The sequence below is a fragment of the Penicillium rubens genome (assembly GCF_028828025.1).
Source record: "Penicillium rubens strain IBT 27055 chromosome Unknown utg000002l_segment0_segment0, whole genome shotgun sequence".
Classification (NCBI taxonomy): Eukaryota; Fungi; Ascomycota; class Eurotiomycetes; order Eurotiales; family Aspergillaceae; genus Penicillium; species Penicillium rubens.
Window position 1 is genome coordinate 531,877 of NW_026890600.1, and position 13,247 is coordinate 545,123.

At 43.8% G+C, this 13,247-nt stretch overlaps 2 protein-coding genes across 2 annotated transcripts; one reads left to right on the forward strand and one right to left on the reverse strand.

The window, feature by feature from the left end:
• Positions 1-1,838: 1,838 nt before the first annotated feature.
• N7525_002648 (uncharacterized protein) lies at positions 1,839-4,775 on the reverse strand (the record flags this gene model as incomplete). Its single annotated transcript, XM_061212391.1, has 1 exon — positions 1,839-4,775. The coding sequence occupies one exon, from the start codon at positions 4,773-4,775 to the stop codon at positions 1,839-1,841; it is 2,937 nt and encodes a 978-aa protein (XP_061069412.1).
• Positions 4,776-11,512: 6,737 nt separating this feature from the next.
• On the forward strand, positions 11,513-12,752 carry N7525_002649 (SEC14 family lipid-binding protein; the record flags this gene model as incomplete). Its single annotated transcript, XM_061212392.1, has 4 exons — positions 11,513-11,684; positions 11,742-11,872; positions 11,925-12,314; positions 12,384-12,752. The coding sequence occupies 4 exons, from the start codon at positions 11,513-11,515 to the stop codon at positions 12,750-12,752; spliced, it is 1,062 nt and encodes a 353-aa protein (XP_061069413.1).
• Positions 12,753-13,247: the final 495 nt, after the last annotated feature.

Here is a 13,247-nt window from a genome sequence, read left to right on the forward strand (position 1 = left end):
GGGTATTGGCGAAGAGGGGCGCGGCTTTTCCAAGCCAATGGTGAGATGAGGGCGCCTTTATCCAATCTCACGTAGCAAGCCACGCACGGAGTGGAGCGGGTAATTACAAGAAGCGAGGTAGGGTGGAGCAGCCCGCTGAAATAATTCTGACATTTGTTGTATGCCCCTGAGGGGTCAGAGGGGTAACTCTGATGAGAAGGCACCACAGGGAATATTATTGGAACCCAAGGACGTAGATGTTTGCGGATATGCCAACAGCAAGAGCGCTATACCGCCACATCGTAAAAAAACGTCGGCGCCCGATAAGTCGCTCAGAGCCGTTGGGATTTCCACTCTCCAGTCCCCCGCCAGCCCGAACTAGCTTCATACAGAACCGTGCGATGATTGAATCCCCGTACGCAGTCCATACTACGGAGTAGGAATAACTGGCCCACATATCAAAAGAACAAGTGAGTGGGACGAAATCCTGGGCGGAATGAACACTGCCACATTTATTTCGCTGAACTGGTTGCAAAATTGCGTCGAGGGATGACCCCGAGCCGCTCAGTTCGTATTGGACCCACTTTGCTAAATAAGGTTTGAATTGAGACCGGCTTTGTCAGGCAAACATCTGAATCATTGCAATGGAGTATGGAGTAGTTGAGTACATAGTCATATCTGGGCAATATGGCTGAGATCACTATAGTATTGAACAGGTGTGTAGTTGGTAAAAGTGAGAGAGTGCAAATAGTAATTCACCTCGTAAATACAGTAGCTCAGTAGCTCTATATCTTCGTATGAATCTGTAAAACAAAGAATAACACCAAGGTTTCTCCAGCATAAAACCTTCCAAGGTTAGCTTTCAAGAGCATAAACCATAGATGAGATCCCGGGGCGTCCACGGGTCCATGCCCAGGTGGACCTACCCGACCTTGGGAGACCTTGCGATTGGGCACCGGCGGGTAAGCCCGGGCGGCCCGTCCAGGGACCACTCGGTACATATCTCCAATGGGAAACCCCGAACATAGTACCGACGGTATGTGACTATGCGAGACCGCGAGACCCCACTCGCCTACTCGGGTTCGCTACTTTCGCTGGACAAGTACTCTAAGTGAGCGCGGTCACATAGGCCCGAGTCCAGCATCTTCGGGAAATTTCCAGTCGATGCACGCGTGCCAACAAGGCAACAATGGATTTAAATGATGGGCTAAGTACGGATACCCTCTGCCACCATAAACGTCGACGCAGCTCTGTTTTCGAGAGTAGCGGTAACTATCTTGGGGCGAAATTTTGTCAATTACCATGCTCTCTACCTAGCTGAAAACACAAGAGGCTGTCATAGGTGAGGATGCTATAGGTATATAAGCTGTGGGATATTAAGGCCCGTCTGGGGAGTAAATTTACACCTCCACCAGATATATATTAGTCATGTAGGCGATCTGGATATTATGAAGACCTTTGACGAATATTTTGATATATCTCATTTATTTCGTTATGAAAATGTTTTACTCTACATATATCTGAACCACAACTGCTGATCTGCTCGTGTTTTGTGGAGCTCGGGGACTTGGGATCTCGCATAGGTAGCTTATACGAGACCGAACTCGGGAATGCGCAGGCCAGGCCCGGCCCGTTCCACACCGAGTCACAACCTCTCGTCGGTAGAAACCGACTAGAAGGAATTTGAACCGTTCATCTCCATCAAAAAACAAGTGTTCTTGTTCGAGGAGGCTACTATAATATAAGGGAAAGGAAGAAGAAACAAGAAGAAATCCATGGCCATTCAAGCCATTCAAAGTAGCCAAAAGAACAAGCCTTTTATAGGCCTACATCTAACAAACAGGAACTATTCACATCCTTTACATGGTCGTGCAAGAATCTAGGATACTTACAGTTTTGTCGCCCTCAGATGCAACAATTTTCTGCTCGTCATGCTTTTTCAACAGAGTGTCCCAGTAAATATGGTTCATGAATCCAGGACTTTCCTCCTCAAATATGCCCGCCATTATTTTCAGACACTCTGGGTCTCTCCCTCTCAAAGCTGCCACGGTAAGTGATTGATGCTGCGTAAATGGGCACTCGTCTAAACAAGACTCCAACCATGTTTCGTTGAAACAAGCCTGTAGCTTTTCTTCCATCTGCCTAAACATCCAATAGCAGTGCACGAGGACCGAATTGTAGTTCAGGCTGGATAGCGGCCTTGTTCCGCCGCAGATGTCCGCGACGAGATCGTGCCTGAGAAGGTCCAAGTATGTAGGAAGGCTAAGATCGTGTTTGATAGGACATCCGGCCGAACCGAACGGGTGTTCCTCGGGTATAGCGGACTGGGGCGTGCTCGTCATTTCGGACATATCAGGTTGATCTACCGGCATAGACGGGGATGATAATCTGATGATCTCTTTGTCACTAAACCCACGTGATTTTAGACGTCTGACTAGATCTGTATCTTCTAGGGTCACTTCACCTGTGGCGCGATCCGTGGTTTTCGTAGTCTCCGTCAAACGGATCAACGCTAGATGCGAGAGAAGGGGGATGTCTTCATCCGGAATGCGATTTGGGATCCAGTTTGCACCCCGGTAGGTTTGCAGTAAAGATTTAGTTTTGAAAAAGCGATTAACACTAGGATCTAACAGTTCGTTCATATTCGTCGCATTTTGGGAGGGCTGTTGTCTTTGTGACCGATTTCGGGGAGAGCTGCGATGAGCATTGGGCCCATGGATCCGAGTTTTGATGGCCTGGGCAAATTCAGAGGCGGGTACGTTCCCGTTAGAGAAGAATGAATCCTGGAAAAAAGACTCAAGGGCACTCCACAATGTTACTGGCCGGGCGATCAGGCCTTCCTGAACCAACATGTTGTGTAGATGAATGATGCACATCGGCTCAGGCAATTTGTCCCAGAGAAGCATACCCATGCCGTATGCCAATTCAAGTGCCTCCGACAGGCCTGCACCACAGAGAAACGGAGAGTATTCCCATAGGCCATTCCTGTTTGTGTCAGAAAACCGCGACTCTAGGCCATACGTATACTTGCTTTCCCCGAGCCAGTTGACGAAGTCCTGTCGGAGTGCTATCAGTTTTTCTTCGAGTGCAGCGAGGTCGATATCGTTACACAGGCTAGCATTTTTGTGGAAAATTGGATTCAGTACATCCACGGATTGGTAAAAGCCCTTCCCGGACTTTGATTCACGACCCATGAAGAGATCGATGTCTCCCCGAGGCCGAAACTTAGAAGCAGGGTCGTTCAGGTCGTGGCCCTTCAGAATATCAACTCTCCAGCCGCGAGACACAGCAAAGGAGTCCACGATGGACTGCAGCTGGAAGACATGGTGAGGAAGGATCTTTGACCGAAATTCTGTCCCGGGCTTTTGTACTGCGAGATTTGTGATATCGCCAGCAAAGTCGTTAATGCCGAATAAGCGCCGATGTTCGCTCCAAGGTCCGTCCCTAGACCAATCAACCGTTTCGAGACAGATGTGCTGTCCCTTGAGTGTCTGTTGCTGAACGACAACTGAGGAAAAGATATTGACCAAGTCGTATAGCCAATTGATGGTGTACGCTCGGCGCCACTTCAAGCGCTGCTCTTCGGTTGCTCTTTGAAGATCTAACTCGGGATCCCAATTCCGGATGCTTCTGAGCATACGCTTGGTAGGCCTGCGTAGTGGCGTTGCCCGGTAGTCGGTGACAAAGTCGCATAGGTTCTGATAGGAGTCTAACAGAAAGTGTTCTTTCACGTCGACGTACAGTTCCTGCGACCTGTGACCTGTTCCATCCTGGTTTTGTCGCGAAACTCGCATACAGAGCTGGCCTTGGGCCTTTTCAGGATCTCCACCTGTGAGAGTCTTCATGATGACATGGAAAGAGTCGCGGTCAGGAAAATCAATGAAGATCTGAGATTGGGCGTCCCTGATCATCCCAATTGCCACGTTGCATAGGTTTGCAGCAACAGCACTGTTCAAGCCCCGGTAGGCTACCCAGCGCCAGACAATCTGTAGGTAATGACGGAGCTCCACCAACTGGCTGGCCAATGAGTATACAGCCATCAAGTAGTCTGTGACCATGCCGGATTCATCCTCAATGATGCGATCACTCTCCGGGGGAATATCCTGCAGATTGGAAGTGGTAGAGGCAGTGTCCGTTGACCTTCTTTTGCCCTTCCGCTTGCGCCCTCGTTTATTCCGCTTCCGCCGTCTGGTTTCAGCATGGCTGACAGGTCCGACAAGATTGGAATCCTCGTCACTTTCTTCCTTTGCACCTTGTTGACTTTCCAGGCTCAGTGTCGAAAATCTGTTCTCGAAGATACTTTGGTTCTTGTCTTCATTAGGTGCGTCACGATCAATTTCTTCCGCCTCACCTTCTCCCCCTTCTTTCGTCTGGCGTTCGTCTTCATTGGGTGCGTCAGAATTGAATTTGCTTCCTAGCTCCGAGGTATCTCCTCCTAGAGCCCTGAAAACATCTACCAGACCATTTATCCAATGCTCGTGTGACTCGTTGCTTCTTCGGATGTTTGGGTCTAGATCGGAGTCGGTGCATCTCAGGAAAAAGTCATGTGTTTCTTTCCTCGCATTGATGAGTGATTTGAACAAGGGAAATATGTCGGTGGGGATCGGGTCGATATGTTTCGCAATAAGTGCCGAAAGTGACTTGAGTCTTGCCAAGGAGGCCGTCTTGGTTGTGTTCGCAGCGACTGGGGCCTCAGAAGGGAAATCCTTGATAATATGGTCGGAAGTATGAATGATCCAATCGAAAAGATGTTTTTCGTAACGCTTGTACCTGAGGTATGTGTATCGGTCCGCCATGACTGGACACCTGGCGTGGAACGTGGAAGAAACAACTGGGAAGACACAACCTAAAAGGAAAAGACAAGAGGCTGGAAGAAACAAAAATGATTGAACACTCCAACTAGAGATGCATATGAAGCTTTTTCACCGCCTAGGTTGTAACTTGTTGCTATCATGAACCACCGCCCCCAGCATGACCACAACCTGCATGAACCACAACCTGCATAAACCCTGTCATGGAAATACTACGATGCTAAGCAATGGAGAAAGTATCGTATGTATTGAAATGGACAGAGAGGGAAAAGAAGAGACTGAAGGTGAGAGGCTGTCTGGGACTATCTACCTGTGGTGGCATCACGTGATGTCACGTGATCCACCCAACATCCCCCTCGTAGACCTGACTGCATCTCTATGCAGAACCCATCTCATGCGTGCGATATCAAAAAACTCCATGTTATCATAGTTGTAAATTTAGACCATACCAAGCAGGTTAGTAAAGGTCTCAAATTGCTCTTTGCCTAGAGCTTTCGTGAAGCCGTCAGCTGCATTTCTCTTGGTATCAACACGTTTAATATCAACATGACCTTGTGCAACTACGTCTTTAACGAAGAAATATCGAAGTGTCAGCCATCGATTTGCTGACTTTCCTCCCTTTTTAGAGAGAAGAAGCTGGGAATTGATATTATCTGTATAGATTTTAGGACAACAGAGCGGAAGTTAGAATGAATTAGCGACTTTCTTTAGCCATATAGTATCCCTATATAGTTGATCAAGAGCGCACCACTTAGCGATAGTGGTTAAATTCGCTATAATTGTCTGTTTCTTAGTAGCCCACATAACGGGTGAACTAGCTAGATACCATACCGAGCCCTCGGTAGATTTACTATCTTCCCAATCAGTATAGGACGTATTAGTATACGCGTGAAAACGGAGTTCATCAGTCCTACCTAGAACAATAGCAAGGCCTATATAACTATAGAGATATTTGATAATATATAGCATTACTTTATAGTCAGAAAACGTTAGTTTTACTAGTCTATATTAAAGACGGGTTATAGCAAAACGGATATTAGGTCTCGTCTTAATAGCTAACTAGTTTAGTATACCGACAATAGACTAATACTAGTCAAAGGCTTTATCGTTAAGAACGTTTGTAGTATTAGCTATATCCTCTCTCTATATAGCTAGTAGCGGGGTGTCTTTCTATCTAGACATATTAGTAGTGCGGAGAACCTTTTAGATATATACTATCTAGGACATTGTGATAGTCCTATTAGTATAGTCTCTATATAATACACAGTTTAAATACTACTTCGGTTCACCAAGGTCTTTTATATCATAGAACTAGCGAAGCGTATCGACAACTTACTATATATCTTCATCCTACGGCGCGGCAATAATAAAGTCGTCTATATAGATTATTATAATAGTTAAATTCATACCTTTGCCTTTCATATAGATATAGGGGTTATCCTCAAGCGGGTGAAAACCAATCTAGCGTAGCTTACTATCTATCTCTTTATTCTAAAGGTAAGCTAAGTCCCTTAGTCCGAAAAGCGCCTAGTTAAGCGTGCACACCTATTAGTTCTTATCACTAGAAGCGTCAGCATACTCGAAGCCGGTAGGCTATCTCATATAGACAGTCTCTATATCTTCACGTAAAGCATTTAGATACGCTACGGTGAAATCCACTTATCTCCATTTAAGACCATAGATAGCGATAAGAGTAAAGACTATCTTAATCATATATTCCGCCACTATAGGGGCGTACGTCTCTCTACTATCCTTCTCCTAGAAGTTACCGTAGATAACCTAGCGTGCTTTAAAGCCGTACACTTCGTCACGTGTGTTAGTTTTCATAGTAAATCTCCACTATCTAGGTAGAATTTTAGCTTTTAGCGGTTTAAGAATCAGACTCTATATCCCTTTTACTACCAGATCATCAAGCTATTTTTATATAGTATCTTCCTATTAAGTCTAAAAAGGGCTTTTCTAGGCTTACTTATAGGTAGATAGCAGATCAACGTCTTTTGCATACAATAGCTTTCTATTATAAAGGAATAGTTCATTGATATCAACCTTTTCCGCTAACGTAGTTATAGTAGTAGCACTATATCCTATACTTCTAGGTCCCGTAGACCCCTTTCCACCACCCTCTGTCAAGTTATTACCTCCTAAGTCCTTCGCTCTTGCTCTTATTGTAGCTCGCTATACGTCTCGGTCTCGCTTCTTATACTCAACGGCGAGCAGTTTCTACTTCGGGTTATAGTATCGCTCGGGGGGTATTCCGATATTCGCTCATCTCGATCGGCGGGGAGGGGTGGGAACCGGCGTAGTAGGGTCTTATGCAATTAGGTCAGGTAAGGATTTAATTGAGATGATCTCACGGCTTAGTAATATCTCTGATCTCGCTATAATAGGCATATTTTCATTGCTAGAAGGTGTATCCTATACTATCTCTATAGCCTATATGATCTCACGACGCGGTGACACACTGGCTTGCTATGTAGAGATAGACTGCTAAGGAGCTTGCTGCGGAGCTTGCTACGGAGAAGTAGCTTATTGAATTAGGGAAGAGAAAGGGTATTGATAATCCGCTCTCTATTTCTCCGGGGAAGGTGTAGTTCTCTCTAATATAGCTATTTCAGAGCTTTGCCTAGTAATAGCATTTCTCTCAATGTTATTAGCTTCTTTACGAACTTCCTTTATACTTTTAGCTAGCTAAGAAACCTGCGCTATAAATGCGCGAAGTCTCTTTCCGAAATCAGTCCTTCTCTGATAAATTAGGGTAGCTTGCTATGAAGCTTCCTACTAAACCGTTTGCTCTAATACCTTAGCAAAGTCTAGTCTTGCTCCAGATATAATAGGCTCTTTATAAACAATAGGTAAACGGGTTTCAAAAAGCTTATACTAACGCATAGGGGGTGCGGCAATAGCCTTTTACTATAGTTTCACACGCGGTGTCTCTAGTATAGTAGAGACGCTTCTATAAATAGTAGGAAGGTGAATTGTAGACAGTGTAATAGGGGTTTGCACAAATCTCTGCTAAGCTAGCGTCTATACTAGCTATACGGGTTACGCACGTACTATCTACTACTTCTTAGGTATAGAGTCCTCCTTATCGTTTATAAGCGAAATTAGCATAAAGCCGACAGTATTATCACTATCATCCGTTAGTCCTTTAGGGTCAGGATAGGGTTGAACTAGCATTAGTCCTATATCGTCTTTATCTCTAGGCTATAGGAAGCCGATATCATAAGAAGTCATCACCTTCTTCGTAGTAGGGTCCCATACTTTATAAATATAACCTCCATCCCCCTTATATCCCACTAGCTTTCCTTTCTAAGCTCTAGGAGCCGCTTTCCTTACCTACACACGCTTTACCTTCGGAATATACACGTAAGCGGTAGACCCCTAGGGTCGAAGGTGCTTAAGAGAGGGTTCAGGATTCTCAATTTCTAGCTCTTCACGCTAGTGCGTGAGCGGAGAGATCTTAGTCTTTAGATTAACTAGTCTGTTATAGATATAAATAGTAGTTTCCGTTACATATAGCTATATATCCTCTAATATACCGGTATTAATAATTATAGTCCTCTATATATTATTAATATATCCGCCGAAACGCTCTATAGTGCCGTTTAGCTCTACTATATACGGAGGTATGATTTCGAAAGTTATTCCCTTCGCTTCACCCTATTTAATAAACTCTTTAAATTTAGTACCGCTATCTATCCTCTAGATCCTAGGGTATCTACTAGTAATTAGCTTAATCTTCTTATAGAAGGTAGTTAGCTTATAAAAAGTATCGCTCTTATTCTTTAGTATAATTCCCTCGATTAGACGGGTAGTATTATTAATAACTAGTAGCTAGTAATTCTCCCTATTTAGTCCTATAGGTTTAATTGGCTAGGTATTAATATAGAATTTCTATACTACGTCTTACACTCTAGCTTAGGGTTCACGAGATATCTTTTATTTCGATTTACCACGAAAATAGGCGTTATAGTTAAAATACTCTATACTATACTATTTATCGTCACCTAGCTACTCTATATACTATAGCGTAGAAGCAATACGAGCTTTTCCGGTATAACCGAGACGTCGGTACACTTCGTAAGCTATCACCTTATTCACAATATCAATATCCTCTTTATCTAAGTTAGAGTCGGAGTTAGATAGGACTTCGTTTAGATCCTTATCTTTAGGACTAACAAGGTATAGGACGCTAGAAGACGTATCTACATATCCTATAATATCTCCCTTACTATCTATCAGATATCTAGTGCGTGTGTTATAAGAAATATCCTACTCTTCTAGAAGCTTCTATATACTAAAGAGCTTCCTATATCCTCCGGGACTATAGTATCTAGTTATTATAAAGGAGTGAGTCTTACTATTTAGTAGAGCTACGTATATAATAATCTCTCTATAACCTAGTGTAACCACTCTCTTACTAGAGTAGTCTTTATATATATAAGCGAGATTAGGATAATCTATCTAGTAAGTGTGGAAATCTTCTAGATTATATATAAGAGTCTTACTAGAACTAGTGTTAAGCAACTAGTTATTGGTCCTATCCACCGAGCTTACTACAGCGATAACTATATTACTTTATCCTTCCTATCTCTAAGCTCTCTAGATTGCTTTTGAATAAGCCTAGAGATTTCTAGACGGCTCCTATAAAGATAGGGGAGTCTCGCTAAGATAAGCGTATCTCTTTATAGTATATAGTCCAAATCCGTAGAAAGAGCATATATTACTATTGTCCTTCTAGGTAGTGCTATTACGTATCTCGCGTACGTAGTTATAAATGTCTTTATCGTTAGTAGGTTGCTTCCGGAGACCTTTCTTCTTCTTCTTTATAGTACTATCAATAGTATTAGGGTCTTTAGCGGGCTAGGTACTATCGTTACCGGTGTTATAACCACTTTAGCCACCTCGGTTTCCTCCACAACTACCTCGGTTTCCACTACTACGGCCACTACGGCTAGTATTAGAAGCTATATTTGTAACGCCTTCTATAATTGCTACTACCTATAGTGCCTTCTAGTATTCTTCCACCTTCTCGAGCGTTATCTTCTTCGGCTCAACTTTGCTAGCTTCCTCTATGATAAAGTGAACCTTCTTAACTTCTAATTCGAGGTTAGTAAGAACCTATGATAGAGCGTGTATAGGGTAAGGAGCTGCCTTAAATCTAGTAAGCATATAATACTACTTCTAATACTCCTTAATATACTCGCTTACCGAGTTATAATCCGATCTCTTTATCTTATCGAATTTACGTATCTCTAGAAATACTATCTAAAGTATATCACTCCCTTAAGTCATTGTTATAAGCTTATTATATATCTTATCCGCGTACTTAGGAGTCTTTAAAAGGTTACAGATTTTACTTTATAGAATAGTGTCGATCTAGCTATATATCTAGCTTACTACCAAGCGGGACTAATACTTCTATCTCTTATATATAGGGTTTGATTTATCCGGTCTAGGAATATCGCTATCAAGCAGCCACTTTAGCGTATAGGGGATCAGCTAATAAATAATAGCCTATCTCTATATACGGGGGTTAGCGTCGTTGTGCTTAAGCGCCTTCACCTTCTATAGTTTTATTATAGCAATTTTAGGGAGACCTTATCCCTAATAAGAGGGTTTCTTATCTTCGTTATCGCTATTATCGTTATAAGTGAAGCGAATCGGGTTATTAACGGACGGAATCGAAGTTCGGGGGGCGGGGATGCGAGGAATAGGGATAGGATTTAAAGGGTCAGCTATTATATCGAGGGGATAAGGGTTAGTGTCCCCCTTATTGCCGCTATCGATATCAGCTATGTTTTCGAATCACTAATGTAAAAGCTTGACGGAGCTTTTAAATCTAGCGTGCAATTGTAAAGCTTAACGGAGCTTTATCCGGCGGGGTCGAAGGTTTCCTAGATCTGATTAGTCGAATGGTCGGGACGTGTAGAGTTTTCTCCGCATAAAAGTAGAGACAAACTGCGGCGCGGGCCGAGATCGACGATAGGGTTCAGGTAAAGCTTCAAAAGAAAGAGTTGTCAGTGGTCCAGCTGACAAGTAAGGTGCTTATAACCTTATGGAAATACTACGATGCTAAGCAATAGAGAAAGTATCGTATGTATTGAAATGGACAGAGAGGGAAAAGAAGAGACTGAAGGTGAGAGGCTGTCTGGGACTATCTACCTGTGGTGGCATCACGTGATGTCACGTGATCCACCCAACACCCTAAAATGTCCATTTCACGTTCTCTGATCCTTTATGTACAGAAGCGGGCATATATAACATCAGACTATACTCCGTTACAGATAGAAGTTCATCTTCCAAGGTTGTTTTCAGGAGTCAAATGTTGTATAGTAGGACTTCCGAATTAGGGTTAGCGTTAAAACACTTAAGACCATCATGGATCTTACTTACAGAGAGTCAGCTAGGATTTTCAACTGTGATTTTCTCATCTCGCACCATTTCGTACAATTGACAGATTCAACCTAATTCACAATTCAACAGGAAGTTGTAACCCATATTCGAAACCACTCGGGGAGCTTTAGTCCTGCTGTGAGCTGCGGATGCCCAATCGACCAAGATAGGCGGGGGCATCGCGGGGTATTGACATGTGTCCACTTGCTGATCAATCTGGCCGCGTAACAGGTTCGCAACTTGAGATCGTCGCCTACACCTTCGTTGACAGGACTGGTGAAAGTAGTTGAATCATTCTAAGGTTATATCCTCGGATTTCATTCCTCATGGCTGCTGTTCAACCAAACTTCGGCATTCCGTCTGAGCATGAGGCTTCATTCAAAGCACTCACTCAATCGACTCAAGAAAAAGTTTTCTTGAGTCGGCCTGAGAGTCTGGAAAGCCGGGACCTCTGTGATGGCATATCAGACCCTCCCACCCTTCTGTGCGTTGCGCTATGTATGCGAAATTTAGTTTTGTTTTCTATTGGTGCTGACCCCACTAGACGATTTCTAGTCGCGCGTCAATTTGACCCTGATGGTGCTCTCAAACAGTTCCAGGAGGCATGTGAATTCCGCGAAAAGAAGCACATCCTCAGGCTTTACGATTCAGTCGACATTTCCGATTTCGAACAAGCCCGTCAATTTGTGAGTATGGCTTGAGACCAAGAGCATTAATATACACTGACTGCCTATAAAGTACCCCCACTGGTCCGGTCGTAGGGACAAAAAAGGGCTACCTATTTGCATGTTCGACGTGGAGAATCTGGACAGAGATACCGTTGCACTTTGGGAAACGTCACGCAAGAACAGTTGCTGGATATATTCCAAATCAGGAAATGGTGAACCACCAAAGCCCGACATGCTACAACTGGCCTCTGTGTACTATGACCATCTCGTGCGGTTCGTTATTCCACTTTGCTCAATGATGACGGACAGGCCAAATCCGTCAGTTCCAGTCACCAATTCGATCTATGTTGTGGATGCCTCGAGTTTGGGTATAAAGCAAGCATGGGGGTTGCGGTCCTTTGCGCAAGAGATCAGTTGGCTGTTATCAACATGTTACCCGGAAACCATTGAACGTATCTTTGTATGTTGCTTGTTTACTTGGCCTATCGATATTGCCTGCTTGGATGCCTCCTAACGATGATTATAATAGGTATGCAATGCGCCCTCGTATTATAGCACTATTTGGAGGTTCCTGAAGGCCTGGGTCGACCCTCGAACTGCAGAAAAGATCGTTGTGCTCATGGAGTCGGAGGTCCTTCCTACCCTTAGAGAGTATATCGACGATGCCAATATTCCAGCCAATTTCGGGGGTGAATTTCAATTCACCCATGGAATGCTGCCAGATCTTGACGATAATATCCAGCAGCTTTTGAACTCAGGTTCATCGAAATCTCTGCCTCCTGGTCCTCTGAAATGGATCAAAGATTCAGATGGAAGACAAACTGCATTGGCTGTCGGCAGCAAGTCCGGCTCTGTGAGAAACGATAAGATCGCAACACTTGATATAATTGCGCAATAGCTTCGCTTGATTGGTTGTTTGGAGACCTATAACTAGAGTAGACGCCAATAGACGCTCAGACATATATGCCTCAGGCCACATATAGTGCCTGGGGCAAGAAGTTCTGGAGCGGTGGAGACCACTAAAGGGGGGAAAGGATATCGATGACAGCACTAGAAAAACCAGAAACTGAGTTTATGAGTAAACTGGTTACGCCTTGACTATGAGGTCACCTGGGCATGTAACCGTAGGTCCAACCACGTCTTGGCAATTTTGAATGGGTCCAGCGGTAGTGATTTTCATACTTCCAAAGTTGACATTCCATTCTGCCTACTGCCTGGATATATCCTATGTCTCATATTGTCAATATATTTTCTGACGAGCATATTGGTGTAGGATCAAATAAGATAAAAATAAGAATTGGAAAGAATGTGGCCCCCACCCGACACGGGCGGAGTGGACGATCTTTATCTTAAAATGACCAGATGGACCCACATGGCCCACGCTTTCTTGGAC